Here is a 16,483-nt window from a genome sequence, read left to right on the forward strand (position 1 = left end):
AGTGGATATTAGTGTAACACCCTAGGCAAATCCCACATCGACAAAACACGGGAGAGATGCTGGGTTTATAAGTTGTTGGTTCGTAACTCCTAGTGACGCGTTTTAAAACCGTGAGGGCTTCGGCCCAGAGCGGACAATATCACTAGTGGGCTGGGCCATTACATTTGTGGTATCAGAGCCGCTCCGCGTGCAACCTTGAACGATGGTGGGGCAAACCTCAGCGAGGACGCTGAGTCCCATAAGGGGGGTGGATTGTAACACCCTAGGCAAATCCCACATCGGCAAAACACGGGAGAGATGCTGGGTTTATAAGTTGACAGTTTGTAACCCCTAGCGACACATTTTAACTGAGGTTTGCCCCACCATCGTTCAAGGTTGCACGCGGAGCAGCTCTGATACCACAAATGTAATGGCCCTACCCGAGTGATATTGTCCGCCTCGGGCCAAGCCTCACGGTTTTAAAACGCGTCGCTAGAGGTTACAAACTGTCAACTTATAAACCCAGCATCTCTCCCGTGTTTTGCCGATGTGGGATTTGCCTAGGGTGTTACAATTAGAACTTTAATAGGCACATGAAAGTCAACTTTATTTTATTATATATCCACATCGTGTCTCTCAACACTCCCACTAACTTCACCATTCTCAAGGAATCTTGCATTACCAGTTTTCGTAATTCTTGGACTATGGTTTGGAACATAAAACCTATATCGTTTAGATTTTTTTGGATAACCAATAAAGTGTCCACTTATCATTCGAGAATCTAATTTCTTTTTATGTGGATTATAAATTATTGCTTTCGCTCGACAACCCCAAGCATGAAGGTGCCTTAAACTAGGTTTCCTTCTAGTCCATAATTCAAAAGGTATTTTTGAGACTGCCTTACTAGGAATCCTATTTAACAAGTATATAGCGGTTTTAAGTGTATATATCCATAAAGATATAGGTAAAAAAGAGTTACTCATCAAACTCCTAACCATATTCATCAAACTTCTAAATTAAGGAGTACTTGGCATAGTATATTGTGCACATATGCCATAACTTTCTAAGAACTTGACAAATAGACCATGACATTGTCCGTGTTTCCCATAGTATTCACTACCTCTATCTGACCTTACTATTTTCACTTTTCTATCTAATTGCCTCTCAACCTCATTTATGTACACTTCAAGTGCATTTATTGATTGAGATTTTTCATTGAGCAAATAAATATGTTCATAACGTGAAAAATCATCAATAAAGGTAATAAAATACTTTTATCCACCAAAAGATGGAGTATTAAAAGTCCTACCTATATCAGTGTGTATAATTTTAAGAAGTTTACTGCTTCTTATGGCTTCTTTCTTATCGTGTTTGGTTTGCTTTCTCTTAATGCAATCCACACATATCAAGATCAATAATATCTAAACTCGGTAGAATCTCGTTCTTTATTGACCTTTCTAATATTTATTTGGATATATGACCCAAACACTTATGCCACAAGAAAACAAAATTCTAATTCAGTCTATTATACTTAATTTCAATATTGCTATAAGTGACAAGCAAGGATTCAACAAAATTATCATCACGTTTCAGTATTTATAGATCATCAGTAAGAATTCCAAAAACAATAATGAAATTATCATTATTACTAAATAAACTGAAACATCCGTGCCCAAACTTAACATTGAACCCAAATTCATTAAGTTTTGAAACAAAATTGATATTCGTAGAAATTGAAAGCATATAGAAGGTTTTTAATAAGTCTAGTTGATAGCCATTGTCTTAGACCAAACGGTAAGTCTCTATGCCTTCAATTGGAGCCTTCATATGGTTCCCCATAAATAGGAAGTCTTAGTTGGGTTTTCGGTTTGGACCATAAGGAATTCTTTCATCACATTGGAGATATAAATAGTAGCATCAAAATCAAGCCACCAAGTATTATTAGGAACTTCAAATAAGTTTGATTTGAAACATAAATAAGTATAAAGATTACCTTTCTTTTCAAATCTAGCTTTATTTTTCAGGCAATCTTTTTGATAGTGTCATATTACCATTTATTCCTTTCCTTAGCTTAAGTAACATTTGAAGATCCTTTCTTTTTCTTCTTAAACTTGTAAGCTTTAACTTAAGTCCCTTATTAGCTTCTTAACCCATAATGTTGACAGAATGAGTCCCTTAATTTTTCAACCTTATTTCCTCCTAAACTAGCTTATTGGCCAATTCATTACCATTCTACTTATCCTCAATAGTGTTATAGTTAATTTGAAATGGCTCATATTCAAGAGGTAATGAATTCATAATGAATGAATTATCTCAATGAATTATGAAATAATTGTATTATATGATATATTTTTTTTTGGCATGAAAACTTATTTATGAAATAATAATAATAATGATTAAAAAGAAATATTCAATGAATTTTAAAATAATTAATAAATGTTATTATTTCAGTTAGACTTCATATATAGGAGTAATGTCGTATGCATAATTATTGATCACACAAATAAAACGCAAACATTTCTGGAGGGTAGCATGAAATCACTGCCAATTCCTTCAATAAACATCAATGTCCTTCTAAAATTGCAGATGCAAGAAAAGTGTCTTCTTTAGAATTTTTTAGCACATTATGAAATTTACACAAAAAAAAAAAAATCAATCTAAAGATAATTTTTCATCTTCCACAATAACAATAGTATATATACAAAATAATTAATCTATTAAATAATTTATTTATAAAACTTTTATAATAATCGTTGTGGAAACACGACTAGTTGTATATAAATAAAGCTTGCAGGGGTGGAGAGGTAAGGAAAAATGTGAAATCTAGCTAGCTACGAGTCAAAGGTAGCGATCCTGATCAGCATTTGACATGAAAGGGATGTATAACGAATTGGGGAGGATATGTTAATTGTATTTCTCTGCTTCTTGAAAAGGTCAAAGCTAATCTGACATTAAGAAATTAATCTGAATAATAATGCTCAAAAACTCAAGCCTCTAATAGGGATGGCAATAGGTAGGGTACCCGTAAAAATTAACCTATTCGAACCCGAACTCAATTAATATTATCAAAACCTGAATCCGTCCTAAACCCGATTAAAATTTATTCTCAATTACCCGAATTCGTCCCAAACTTAATTATTATTACTAAAAAAAAATAAAACCCGTTTAATTTTATATATTTTAATTAATATTTTGCATAAAAAATTATTTTGATTAATAATTTATATTTTAAAATTTTAATAATTTCATAAATCATTTAAAATCAATTTTATATAAAATAAAATATATAAAAATTTATAAATATTATTATAAAAAATATATATTTTATATTTAATTAAGTATTTATATAGACAGGTTCAGGTAACGGATACTCAATATGTAAAATCTGAATCCGATCCAAACTCGTCATGGTAGGGGTGGCCACGGTTCAGGAACCGCCGGTTACGGTTCCTGAACCGCCGGTTCAGGTTCAATGAAATCATGAACCTGAACCAAATCGTCATGGGACGGTTTGGAAGACGGTTCTTGAACCACCGGTTCCGGTTCGAGCCTCGGTTTAAAACGATTTGAAAGACGGTTCGAAAAAAGGTTCGAAAAATGACAGTTCAAGATGGTTTGAAAGCGGTTTAAGAGCAACTTAAAGGAAAAAATTAGAGAAATATTTTATTGATTTAGAATTTAAGTTATATTTGTAAAAATATTTTAATTTTTCTTAAAAATCTTTCAATCAAAATAAAATAACTTATTTTTAAGAAAAATTTAATAAGCAAAGACTTGAACTTATTAAAAAATTAGAGATAAAATTAATTTTAAAAAAAAATTAGAAAAATGTGCATGAACTTAATTTTGCCTATGTATCCCTTTAGGATTTAGAGGAATCAAAATTTTCAGTTATAAGTTGAGAAAAGGGAGATTGTGGTGGTTTGATCATGTGAAGTATAGACATAGGAAAGCTCCAATTAGACAAGTAGAGCATATTTGGTTGAGGATAGAAAGAAAATAATAGATAGACCTAAACTGACTTGGAGGAGAATAGTACAACATAACCTAGAAACATTACACATTTCCGAGGATTTAACCCAAAATCGTTTAGAGTGGAGAAAGAGAATCCATATAGCCGATCCCAATAAATTTTTGGGATAAAAGCTTAGTTGAATTGAGTTAAATTGAGTATTACTTGCCATTTTTAAAAAAATTATATGATAATTGATAATTAAAAAAACATAAAAGAAAAAAAATTAAAATAGAGGGTATTGAAAATTTTATTGAAGATATAAAATAATAACAGAGTAATTGAGATAATATTAAAAATTTCAGTGAGCATAAAAATAATAAAGTAGGGAAATTGTGAAAGTACTGAGAATTAAAAGGAGTGTAGAAAATAATTATTTAGAAAATTTGAGAAATTGAAAGAGTATTAAGAATTAAAGAGAATATAGAGAATAATTGTGTAGAGAATTATATATATATATATATATATATATATATATATATATATATATATATATATATATATATATATATATATAAATGAATTAGGAGTAGAGGGAAGTATTTATTGAATTTTTTTGAATTTAAATCGTTTGTTTGTCCGGTCGAATCACGGTTCAATCGATTCGAACCACGGTTCACGGTTTCTAAAAATTATGAACTGAACCAAACCGTAAAAGGACGCTTTCGGGTTTGAAGTCGGTTCCGGTTTTGACGGTTTCGGTCCTGCTTTGACTGATGGCCCGATTCTGCCTCGCTCAAACCGAATCGTGGCCACCCCTACGTCATGGGTATTATTTCTCAAATTCGAACTAATCCCAAACTCGATTATATAATATCCAAACTTATCCTAGTAGAGTTTGATTGGATCTGGTACCCACAAAAACCCGACCCATTCCATCCCTAGCCTCAAGCAAAAGACAGGAAGGCAAAACAAAGGCATGCGGTTAAAATTCTTTTTCAGGAAAGAAAAGCAATAGAAGGTTGGCTTATTACAGTAAATTGGTTAATAATTTTAATATGTAAACAGTTGAGTCATTTATATATATATTTATATTAAAAGTCATATATATATATATATATATATATTTATTTATATTAAAATGAATTACCTCTGAATTTTTATATGGTATCAGAATTTCAATTGAGTTATGAGTTCCAATGGTCTATAAAACTATATAATTATATTTATATTGAGTTAAATACAAATCAATTATTAAGTGACAATCATGTAATTGCACTTAAGAAAAAGTAAGAGGAAATGAATTAGATTAAATGTCTCACATTGAAAATATACATTATTTAAAGGCATTGCAATATTGAATTGGTCAGTTATATATATGTAAGCACCTCAATTATTTGTATGTATTCGTATTAAAATAAATTAATATATAATAATCTCAGTACTCTGTATGAATTTTAGATAAAAACAAAAATAGAGATTAAATTAATTTTCTTCTATTTATGCTTGGAAAAATAATTCATAATATATAATTACATATGAAGTGTAAATTACATGTTCATGTGATAGGGTAAAACAGATAAACGGAAATGTAATAAATTAAAAGGAAAATGAGTGAAAATGAAAAAATTCACAAGTTTTAGATATTGATATGGGTTTAATATTTAACAGATTAAATGACAAAAAATGATTTATATAGCCAATTCTAATAAGTTTAAATTAAGATTTAATTACAATTGCGTTGTTATAAGAATTTATTTTGATTATTTTTAGCTCTGGTGATGATTATCAAAATAATTAACTATTGCTTGAAAAATATGAGTAATTAATTTCTGTTATAAAATTCTAATTTGCAGATTTGAATGTTGAATAATGGACTCACTTTGTCAAAGATGGTGAACTGTAATCATTAATTACAAAAGGAGAAAACCCAAATCTCTTTTTCTAGTAGCTCGAACATGCCGTGATCTACTGATGTACAATTAATGCATCAATCAATAGAGCTCTTTCTCTCTACTTGTTTTGCTGGGTCTGGATAAAGCCCTATGAATTGACTCCTGATATTCAAGGTCTCCGGTCTAAGTTCAAATGCCATAATTTTCCAAGTTTCCAACCGACATTTTCCCATAAATTCAACCATTCTTGCACCAATGTTCTTCACAAAACCAAAACACATAACCATGAGGAAGGTAAGTGTAACCTTGTGCATGGCTTTCCTAGTCTTTCTCATAGCTAAAGCCAATTCCCAGAGTGCTTCCAATGTGAGAGCAACCTATCATTTCTACAATCCCGAACAAAATGGATGGGACTTGAATGCTGTAAGTGCTTACTGCGCAACATGGGATGCAAGTAAGCCTCTCGAATGACGCCAGAAGTACGGATGGACGGCCTTCTGTGGACCGGCCGGACCTCAAGGACAAGCTGCTTGCGGCAAGTGCTTAAGTGTAAGAAATATATATATATATATATGTGTGTGTGTGTGTGTGTGTGTGTGTGTGTGTGTGAAAGAGAACTCATCAATTTTCATTAATTTATAAAATTCTGCCAGTTGTATTTACTAAAATTAATTCTTGTTTGCACATGATGCGTTCAGGTGACCAATACTGGAACAGGAGATAATGTGACGGTGAAAATTGTTGATCAGTGCAGCAATGGAGGTTTGGACTTAGACGAAGGTGCTTTCCCGCAGATAGACACCGATGGAAAAGGCTATGCTCAAGGCTACCTTATTGTGAACTACCAATTTGTGGATTGTGGTGATTGAATTAACTAATAAGCAACTGAATGTTAATTTCCAGAATAAGAAAACTTGCTGATTGTAATCTCAAGTTCTAGAGTGAAAATAAAGATAATTATATAAAATATATGGAAATTATTATCCTAGAGGAAATTTTATTTTATTTTTAATTAATAAAATTTTTGTAATTAAAAATTTTACGAAAAAAAATCTAATAAAATAAATTTATGTAAAATTACTTTATTTTTTATAATAAAATAATTACATTATGTATGAAACTAAGTAATCATAGAATATATATATATTATTTAGTTTATGTGTCAAATATAATAGATTAATATTTTCTTTATTATTTTTCAAAATAATTTTCATGTCAACCCAATTAAATAAATATCCAACTAATTTTTTTTTAAAATATTTTCACATATTTTGCCTCTGTTTATTTCACAGAGAATAATTTGTATATAAAAAATAATTTTCATAAAAATATTTTTTATTATTTAATTTTAACATTAATTAATGGTACGTGTTCATATTATATATGAATAATATTTTTATATTTTAATAAAATTATCAAAGTTAAGAAAATGATTTGCTCTTTTAAGTTCTCTCTTAAAAAAGAAAGTCATTTTTCTTAAAAATAATTTAATTTCTCTTTGACTAAAATATTTTTTGTTAATTATTTTTTTAATATTCCAAACACAAAAAATGTGAAAAAAAAAAATATTTTCCACGACACAAACAAACAGAATTTTAGCCAATCAATTAGAGCAATTTTCAACTCCCCCGCCTCCTAAAGGCTGGACTGGTGTTGTTCCTGGTGGCTGATATCCTAAGCAGGTTTCTGGATTTGCACTGATTCCATGATGGTTGAGGCAAGAGGGTATTTCTAATGAGTTTTTATTTAGCCCTCTTGGTTGTTGCCTGCCACTGGAAATCACCATGGAAACATATATGAAGTCAAATGACAATTTTTATTTTTTAAATTTTCTGAGAGTGAGGAAATGAATAAGAAGAATTTGTTATTTTTCTTTAAAGTCGTGTTACTTTTACATAATATATTAAGTCAAATTTATCGACTCAGTGAAAATAATTTATATTTTATAAATAAGAAAAATCTTGTTATATAATTTAATATAAATTTTATATCTTTTTTTTTGAAGGAAATAAATTTTATATCTTGATGATAAGATAGAGATAAGATCGAGTTAACCCTTGCGTTAATTGGATGTTTAAATGCTTAATGCATGGCTAAGGAAATTAATGTCTAAAATAACAGAAATGAGAAAAATAAATGAAGGGTGAAAAATAAATAAAACCTGGCCCTATGCTCTATATTGGGGATGGAGTGGGAGCCACCTAATGTGTCAGTGTTCATCTTCGAACAACGACTCGATTCAAAGCACACCCATGAAGCCGCTTCACATCATCCCTTTGAAACTTTCCACCCTAATCAGCTATCACACGATCTACTTTCCAATCTCATCAACGCTCCAAATCTCACCACCATTCAGTCCACTTTCACTTCCTCCTTGTCCTAATCATCTTTAATCCATCAGGGTATTATGGTAATTACATGATCAAGTCTCTCTGCTATAAATAAAGCCAAGTGAGCTTAGCTCATCATCACATCATTTGCATACCAGAAAATCAAGAATTGGGAAGAAATGGGAAGAGTTATGAATATATTTATAGTTGTTTTATTATGTTTAACAGGTGTTGCAATTGCTGAGCAATGTGGTCGGCAAGCAGGTGGCAAGCTCTGCCCCAATAACCTATGTTGTAGCCAGTGGGGGTGGTGGCTCCACTGATGAATATTGTTCACCTGATCATAACTGCCAAAGCAATTGCAAAGACAGCGGCGAAGGTGTTGGTGGTGGAAGTGCTTCCAACGTTCTTGCGACGTACCATTTGTATAATTCACAGGATCATGGATGGGACTTGAATGCCGCAAGTGCATATTGCTCTACATGGGATGCTAACAAGCCATATTCATGGCGGAGCAAGTATGGCTGGACTGCATTCTGCGGTCCCGTCGGAGCACACGGCCAACCCTCCTGTGGAAAGTGCTTGAGTGTAAGAAAATCATAATGGTTTTTCACCTTTGTCTCCTCCGAATAATTAGCTTAATTAACCTTAATTTCGCAATGTTAATATGGATCTAATTCTATATGTAGGTGACAAATACAGGGACTGGAGCTAAAACGACAGTGAGGATTGTGGATCAGTGTAGTAATGGAGGACTAGATTTGGACGTGAATGTTTTCCGTCAACTGGACACAGATGGGAAAGGATATGAACGAGGTCATCTTACAGTGAACTACCAATTTGTTGATTGTGGAGATTCCTTCAATCCTCTATTCTCCGTTATGAAATCATCAGTAATTAATTAATAACATTGGATTGGATGTATGTTTAAGTCCAATCGTAGTAACTAAGCTTCTCAAGCAATAAGCAACAACAAGGCCAATTAATACTTCGTTGGCCACTATAAAAACTTGTGAAATGTTATGAGTTGTTGAAAGAGTTTGTTGTTGGAAATAATGGCATTTGAGCCAGCTCTGTAAGGTATTGGTGAAGATTATTGGGAAGATCGGCTATCTCTTTAGTGAGATATCCATTGTTTTCCTTCTCTTCTAAGTTGTGTGTATTTGAGTTACGATTGTGAGTTCAAGGTTGAGTGGCTTGTTATGAGTGAAAAAAATATTTAATGTTTATATTTTTTTTTATATAATAAAAGTTTTGTTTGCATAATAGTCTTATGTTGAATAATCTTAAATTTTTTTTCTTTTTATTTATAAGTTATTCTTTTAATAAGAGTGTTTAGTTTAACTTTAAAATGAGTGCAGTGTTGATATTTTAAAAATTATTAAAATAATATAAATTTTATTTAATTAAATAATAATTTTAGAGTAAAAGACAAAGGATACCTAATTTATAAGTTTTTTTTTATTTATTTTAAGTAATTTTTAAAATTTTAAAATCAAATCAAATATTACTCTACTTAAAATTTTTTGTTTATAAATAAATTTAATTGATTTATAAATTAAATCAAAACCCTTCTTTGCCCTGGCCAAGGAAAGAAGGCATCCATAGTAATAAATGTACAAAATAGTAATTCTTCTTAGTTGAATATATTAATTCTAATTTTTATTATTTATGTAACGCCCTCACCGTAGGTAGTCTGTACATTTTACTGTTCCGACGACTAATGTCTGTTCGAACAGTCAAAATGTCTGGAACTACACCTAGACTATAGTGAGGAGGCATAAATTGAAAAGATAAATGTTAAGAAAATATAGAAAAAATGTAGAGAAAAAAATAAATTAAAGTTTAGAGAATTTATAAATTGATACAAAAATAATAAAAATAACCCAATATGCACTACTAAGGGCATTTTGGTCATTTCACCCCCAAAGGTGAATTTTGACCTAAATGTCAAAATAAAAAAAAATTGAGAATAAAATAATTAACATTAATTAAAATTTATGAAATAGATTAGGAAAATGAGAAGAGAAAAGAAAAGAAAAGAAAAGAAAGGAAAAGAAAAGAAAAGAAAAGAAAAGAAAAGGCTTAGGAAAATTCAAAAAAAAAATGTATATAAATAGACACAAGAAGACAAACCCCACCAACCCCAAGCTTCCATCTTCTTCTTCCCTCTTCTCTCTCTCTCCCTCTCTTGGAAACCGTCCACCATGGGAGCTCTCTCCCTCCATTTTTATTCTTCTTAAAGCTTGATTTTCCAAGCTTTCTCCTCCCCAAAACCCATAGACCCCTTCACAAAAAATTTAGCCCACACCATAAGGAAGCTTTAGATACCCATAAGAAGAAGAAAGATTAAAGTTTGAAGTGGGTCACAAGAGGTTAGTGCACTAATCCCTCTTCTTCTCTTTATTAAACATGAAAAGCATGTTTAGCTAAGCATAAATACCATTAAAACAAAAAGAAAATCTAGAGGAAAGAACCCTTGAATTTTTGGCAGCCATGGAACTTGAAGTTTATTGCTTTTAAGTGATGAAAAATGGTTCCATGAGAATGTGTAATTAGTTGAAATGTTTGGGTGTTTGATTGTGTAGTGTTTGTGTAAATTTGAAACTTTGAAAACTAGGGTTTGTGTAAATGTTGAGGACTTTGTGTAAAATGTTGAAATTGACCTATTGGGATGAGATTGTTGCTTATAGAAGTGTATTGCATGCAAATTGAAGTAAGGAAGTTGGAGGAGATTGAGTTTTGAAAGTGTTAATTTTCTGCAGGTTGTGTTTGTTGAGGGCAGTGTACATTTTAGGCCATAAATAAAATTGTGTGACCCCAATTGGTATGAGGCCAATTGAAGGTGAAACTAGACCCAAAATAGCTCATTTTCCATGACGAAACCATGCCCAAATTCTGTCCAAAACTTGAGCTAAATACTACCCAAATTCGGATTTCCCTGCACCTAACCCAGAAAATGACCAAATGAACAGTACGTGTTCATTTGGTCATAACTCTCTCTATACTGGTCCAAATGACCTAAAATTTTACCCATGGAAAGTTTAGACATAGGGCTACACTTTTTATGAAGACCACTTAACCCAGTTTTGCCTTTAACAAATTCAAATTGTTAGCACAAGTTGGGTCAGTGAAACTGCCAACCCAGAAAATGACCAAATGAACAGTGCGTGTTCATTTGGTCATAACTCTCTCTATACTGGTCCAAATGACCTAAAATTTTGCCCATGGAAAGTTTAGACATAGGGCTATACTTTTCATGAAGACCACTTAACCCAGTTTTGCCTTTAACAAATTCAAATTGTTAGCACAAGTTGGGTCACTGAAACTGACAACCCAGAATATGTCCCAAAATACTATTCCTTTGGTATTTTGACCATAACTTGAGTTCTATAACCCCAAACTCAGTGATTCAAAAACTGAAATTCAAGTTTAAACATAGAGGAGCAATTGTTATGAAGGAATTGTGACTAAATAGACATCCCAACCTAGTCAAATTCCTAGATAAAGATAACACATTAACATGAGCCTAAAGAAAGGTTCATGGGAAAAATGCTATATAGGATAATTAAAATACTCATAAGGAAAATTTAATATTAAAAATAATATGAATATGTAAATTAGGACTAATGTCCTATTAATATGAAATTTATGGTACCAATGAACAGTACTAGAAAATAGTAATTGTGAATAGTGCTAAATTAATTAAAAATATTTAATTGCCCATAGTATACCTAGACTTATTTATTTAGTTGAATAAATTGGTGTACCAATTAGGGACTACAGATAGCGATCGCCACCGAGAAAATCATGAACCGACAATATATGTCCGTATGATTGTTCAACGATCTATATGCCTACTTTTATTTCTGGCTTTACAAGCTGTGATGGGACTCGTGCCCGATGGCCTCGTGCTGACAGACGATATCTTTGGATAGACATATGGCTGTCTAACCAAAGATACACCGTACATCCAGCTTTTATAATTTGTTATAGGTTTTCTTGGGCACTGATAAAAAAAAAATTAATTAAGACTTAAAATACAATAAGTAATCATAAAAGATCCCAATAATGTTAATTATTTCCAAAGAGCAATAAAAATGTAAAAGACCCAGAAATTATGAGTTAACTCAAGCCTCTAATAGGGATGGCAAAAAGTCTGGTCCGTGCGCTCAATCAGGCTAATTTGATATTATCTTTCTTTTTTTTTTAATATTTTTAAAGTGTAGATATTTTGAGTTAGAGTTTTTTATTTAAAATTAATTATTTTTATGATAAAAAATTATAATTATATATATTAATTATTATCTGAACCATTTAGCTTACGCAGGGCGGATTCACACCCATAGTGAGGGGCCCTGGCCCTCTTCATTTAAATTTTTTTTTTATTAAATTGATATGATAAGCAATTTTATAAAAAAAAAATAAAATTTCAGTAATTTTTATATTTAAATTTATTAAAAATTATAATTTTAGTGACTAATTTTATTAATGTCTCTAAAAATTTTTTGGCTAAACACTCATCGTCCTTTAATTTTGAGGGTTGCTTCAGTAATGTCTTTAAATTTCAATTTGTATCACAAAAATACTCAAATTTTAATTTAATACAATCCCAAGTCTCTCATGTTACTTTTCGATGGCAGCTACCGTCATGGACATGCCTATGTGAAATAAAAAATATAAAAAAGATTCTCTCTCAGCCACATGGCATTTTAATAATAATAATTAAAAAAAAAATCTGTCCTACACCTCTTTTCTCTCAAACCTTGCTATCCCTTTATGCAACACCCAAAACCTAGAATCATTCCATCATATTAACCAAATCAACAACAAAACAAAATCACACGTGTTTCAAGCAAACCCATTTGCATACAGAAATAAAAATTAAAAAAAAAAAGATTTAACCTAGATGCAATATAAATCATCATTCATTACAATATGTAACAATATCAATCACAATCAAATTTAGCAAAATTAATCAATCCATGCCAACAAATTTAATCCATCCCACAGAACAAACCTAAATTAACAAAATTATTTCAATCCCACAAAAACCAGTTAACAAATTTCATGCAGATAACAAACCAAGTGAAAAGGATGAGACAAAATATCAACCAATGAAGAATTGAACTGCATGAGTTCTAAGTGAGATGAAGAGCTAGAGAATGAGATGAGAAAGGTGGAGGGAGGCTGAATTTCAGTCCAATTAACAAAATTGATTAGAATATAAATCAATTAACTAAATTTCAACTCAGATGAACACAAAATTCAATTACTAAAGAACTAAAAGAAAGGCAGAGGGAGGGCGACTAGTGAGTGGAAGAACAAGTATGAGACTTTGAGAAACAGAGGTGAGAGAGGCTGATTCTGTGGATGTGAAGATTCAAGAACCTTCCTTCACAACAGGCAAAGCACGATATGTGAGGGCGAGGATTTGAAACGCTTCAAGAGATTAAGCAAAATGAAGGCTATGAAAAGGCATGAAAGAATGCAAAGCATAGGTGAAGAATGACTAAGGTTATAAGGAAAGAGTGAAAAGGCAAGTTATAGGCAGAGCAAAAAATGACGTGAGGGAAGCTGAAAATGGGAGAGTTGGATTTGTGAGGATAGAGGAGAGTGTGGCTAAAGGCAAAGGAGTCAACACCTATCAAGGATGAGATTTTAAGAGATTTGAGGTAGCATGGAGTCATGGATGAGATGAGATTGAAAAGAAAAGAAAAGGGATTCGGTTGAAAAGAAAAGAAAAGGGATTCGGCCATTAGGGAAGAGAAAATGAAGGTTTGATGTCAAAAAGAGAAAAGAGAAAGGGCAGGAAAGAGAAAAAAATATTTTTTTAATTATTAAAATGCCACATGGTGGAAAGAGACTTTTATTTATTTATTTTTTATTTCATGTAGGCATGTCCATGTTAGCATTTGGTTGGAAGTCGGAAAATGGCATGCGGGACTTTGAATAATATTAAATTGAAGTTTATGTATTTTTCTGATGCAAATTAAAATTCAAAAATATTAATGAAATAATTCTTAAAGTTAAGGGATGATAGGTGAAATTTAATCAAAATTTTCCCCTAAATTTGAGAATACTAATTTTATCAAATTTTATCAAAAAGCCTAAAAAGAAGAGAAACCAAACCGTTTTCGTATTGATTTCTCCATGCAACTTCTTTGCAAGTTATCCCAGCCTAGTCGCAACAGATGCCTCATCCTCGAAGATCTCAATCTCCTCACAATTCCTGCTAATGTTTTGTTGAAAAGCTTCGCAGGTCGAGCCTTGGTGGCATATTCAATCTCTTACTCCCCTTTGAAGGGTTTCTCCAAACTCCTTGTGGTTCTACTGATTGATTTACTTCCCCTTCCCCATTCATTTTTCTTTTATTTTTCATATCGTTTGCGCTTTTCTAAGGTTTATTTTTCATAACATTTTATTAAAATTGCAAAAATTATTTTTGTCCAGTAATTAATTGTTATATTATTTTATTGCTCAAAGGTTTCATTGAACATAAAATAAAAGTTATGTATTCAGTTGAACAAAATAAAATATGAAGGGGCTTAATTGTGTATTTAGCGTAAAAACCAACTGGACTCTACTTCCAACACTTGCTTATTATTATGAGCCTTTTATTGTATAAGGCAAGGGTCTATCCTCCAAATCCAATTAAAGCTAACCAATTTGGACCCATTCCAACACAATTTTAGGTCGGTCTTCCCCGCAGATCTACTCAACTCAACTCAACTCAACTGAGTCTTTATCTCAAAAATAATAAAAATAATTATTATTATTTTATAAAAATAATCAAATAATAAAAATCTATTAAAAAGGTATATGTTTTTAATAACAGCTCCATAGACTTTTATAATATGAAAATTTCTTTTTTTTTTTCAAATAATTGTGAATATTTTCCTAAATAGCGAATAAAAGAAGGATTATTGAAGTCTCTATTTCCATATTCTTTATACAAATTCAAGTGTCCATTGAAGTGGCTCGCTTGTCAAGATGATAGAATCTGCACAAGGGGCTGGTTGTTTTCCATCAATTTGATATAAGTTCTGACCTTAATGTTTGCCCAAGATGTGATGAATATGATGAAATAGTTCCTCATTTATTTCTCCTCTGTAATTTTTCGTGGAAGATATGGTCTTGGATCCTCAATTGGTGCATGGGGCGTCTCTCTCTGCCTACCAAACTCTGTAGCTATATTATTTGCTGAATGGAAAAACCTTTCACGAGGGGAATTTCATACTAAAGTTTGGGTTTGCTTGTTTTATGTCACTGATTGATCTATGTGGCATAGTAGAAATGATAGTATCTTTAACAAAAAAGAATGGTCATTTGAGAATCTTTGCTCTCTTATTCTTTTTCGTCTGCTACTGATTTATTAGTCTCATCACAATCCATTGGGAGTTGGTCTTATCCACATCACATCAGACCATCAATATTATGTTTAAGCCCTCCTCCATCCTATATAGAGTGGAATGTTAACGGTTCAGCTCAAGGGAATCCTAGTAATACATGGTGGAATGCTTAGGGATAATGGGTCAATTTCTCTGCATTTTCTCTTACTTTACAGGTATAGATGACTCAAATGGTGCAGAATTTAGAGCAACATGCAAAGCCTTGGAGTTTCTTCTATCTTCGCGTCATCTTTGCTGTAATATCGATCGCATCATTGTGGAGTCTTAAGTCTCATGTGGCTTTGTCTTGGGTCAATAACCTAAATGATTCACCTTGGCAATTGTCAAGCGCTGTTAACTCTCTAGCTTCTAGTCTGTTGGTGTTGCCTAATGTTGAATTTCTTCATGTACTGAGGGAAGCGAATTCATTGGCTGATTCTCTAGCTAAACAAGGGCTGGTTCATTCTGAGGATTTTGTAGCTTTCTTTTAGTTTTAGTGTATATTGCTGTGTTTTTTTGGCTTTGATGTTGTATCCCCTACATTTTGCTGTTCTGTTTCTTGTGTCCTGGATTTTGGTGCATTGTCTTTGCTGGAATGGTTTAGTATCCTTGTTTTTTTATGAATTTTTTCATCACCATTAGAAGTTAGTTTATAGGCGAGTGTATGGGGTTGAACCTATTGGTCTGAGGTCTTCTAATGGTGGATTTTCCCCTTTATAATTTTCTATTTCAATCCTATTAATAAATCTCTTGCTTCTTAAAAAAAAATTCAAGTAAATCAATATATAATTACAACTTGTTTTAATAAAATATTTTCAATTGTATTTGTTTTCTTCAGATGTTACTTCAATTGTTGCTTCCTTGTGGGCTGAATGACTCATCTATTCTAAACTTAGAACTAGCCAACATCATGTTAGTTGAACTATAAGTAATTCA

General features: G+C 31.7%; 1 protein-coding gene, 1 long non-coding RNA gene and 1 pseudogene across 2 annotated transcripts; all 3 read left to right on the forward strand.

The window, feature by feature from the left end:
* Positions 1–5,808: 5,808 nt before the first annotated feature.
* LOC131168925 (pathogenesis-related protein PR-4-like) lies at positions 5,809–6,793 on the forward strand (annotated as a pseudogene).
* A 1,363-nt stretch (positions 6,794–8,156) lies between these two features.
* On the forward strand, positions 8,157–9,414 carry LOC110643013 (pro-hevein). Its single transcript, NM_001405319.1, is given in 3 exon segments — positions 8,157–8,468; positions 8,470–8,744; positions 8,846–9,414. Coding segments are annotated over 3 exon segments (624 nt in total). The 5' UTR covers positions 8,157–8,335; the 3' UTR covers positions 9,062–9,414.
* Positions 9,415–9,619: 205 nt separating this feature from the next.
* Positions 9,620–16,064, forward strand: LOC131177403 (uncharacterized). The gene is made up of 2 exons (XR_009146905.1): positions 9,620–10,531; positions 15,724–16,064. It is a non-coding gene; the product is annotated as an uncharacterized LOC131177403 (long non-coding RNA).
* The last annotated feature ends 419 nt before the right edge of the window (positions 16,065–16,483 follow it).

This window comes from Hevea brasiliensis, unplaced genomic scaffold, assembly GCF_030052815.1.
Source record: "Hevea brasiliensis isolate MT/VB/25A 57/8 unplaced genomic scaffold, ASM3005281v1 Scaf445, whole genome shotgun sequence".
Taxonomy (NCBI): Eukaryota; Viridiplantae; Streptophyta; class Magnoliopsida; order Malpighiales; family Euphorbiaceae; genus Hevea; species Hevea brasiliensis.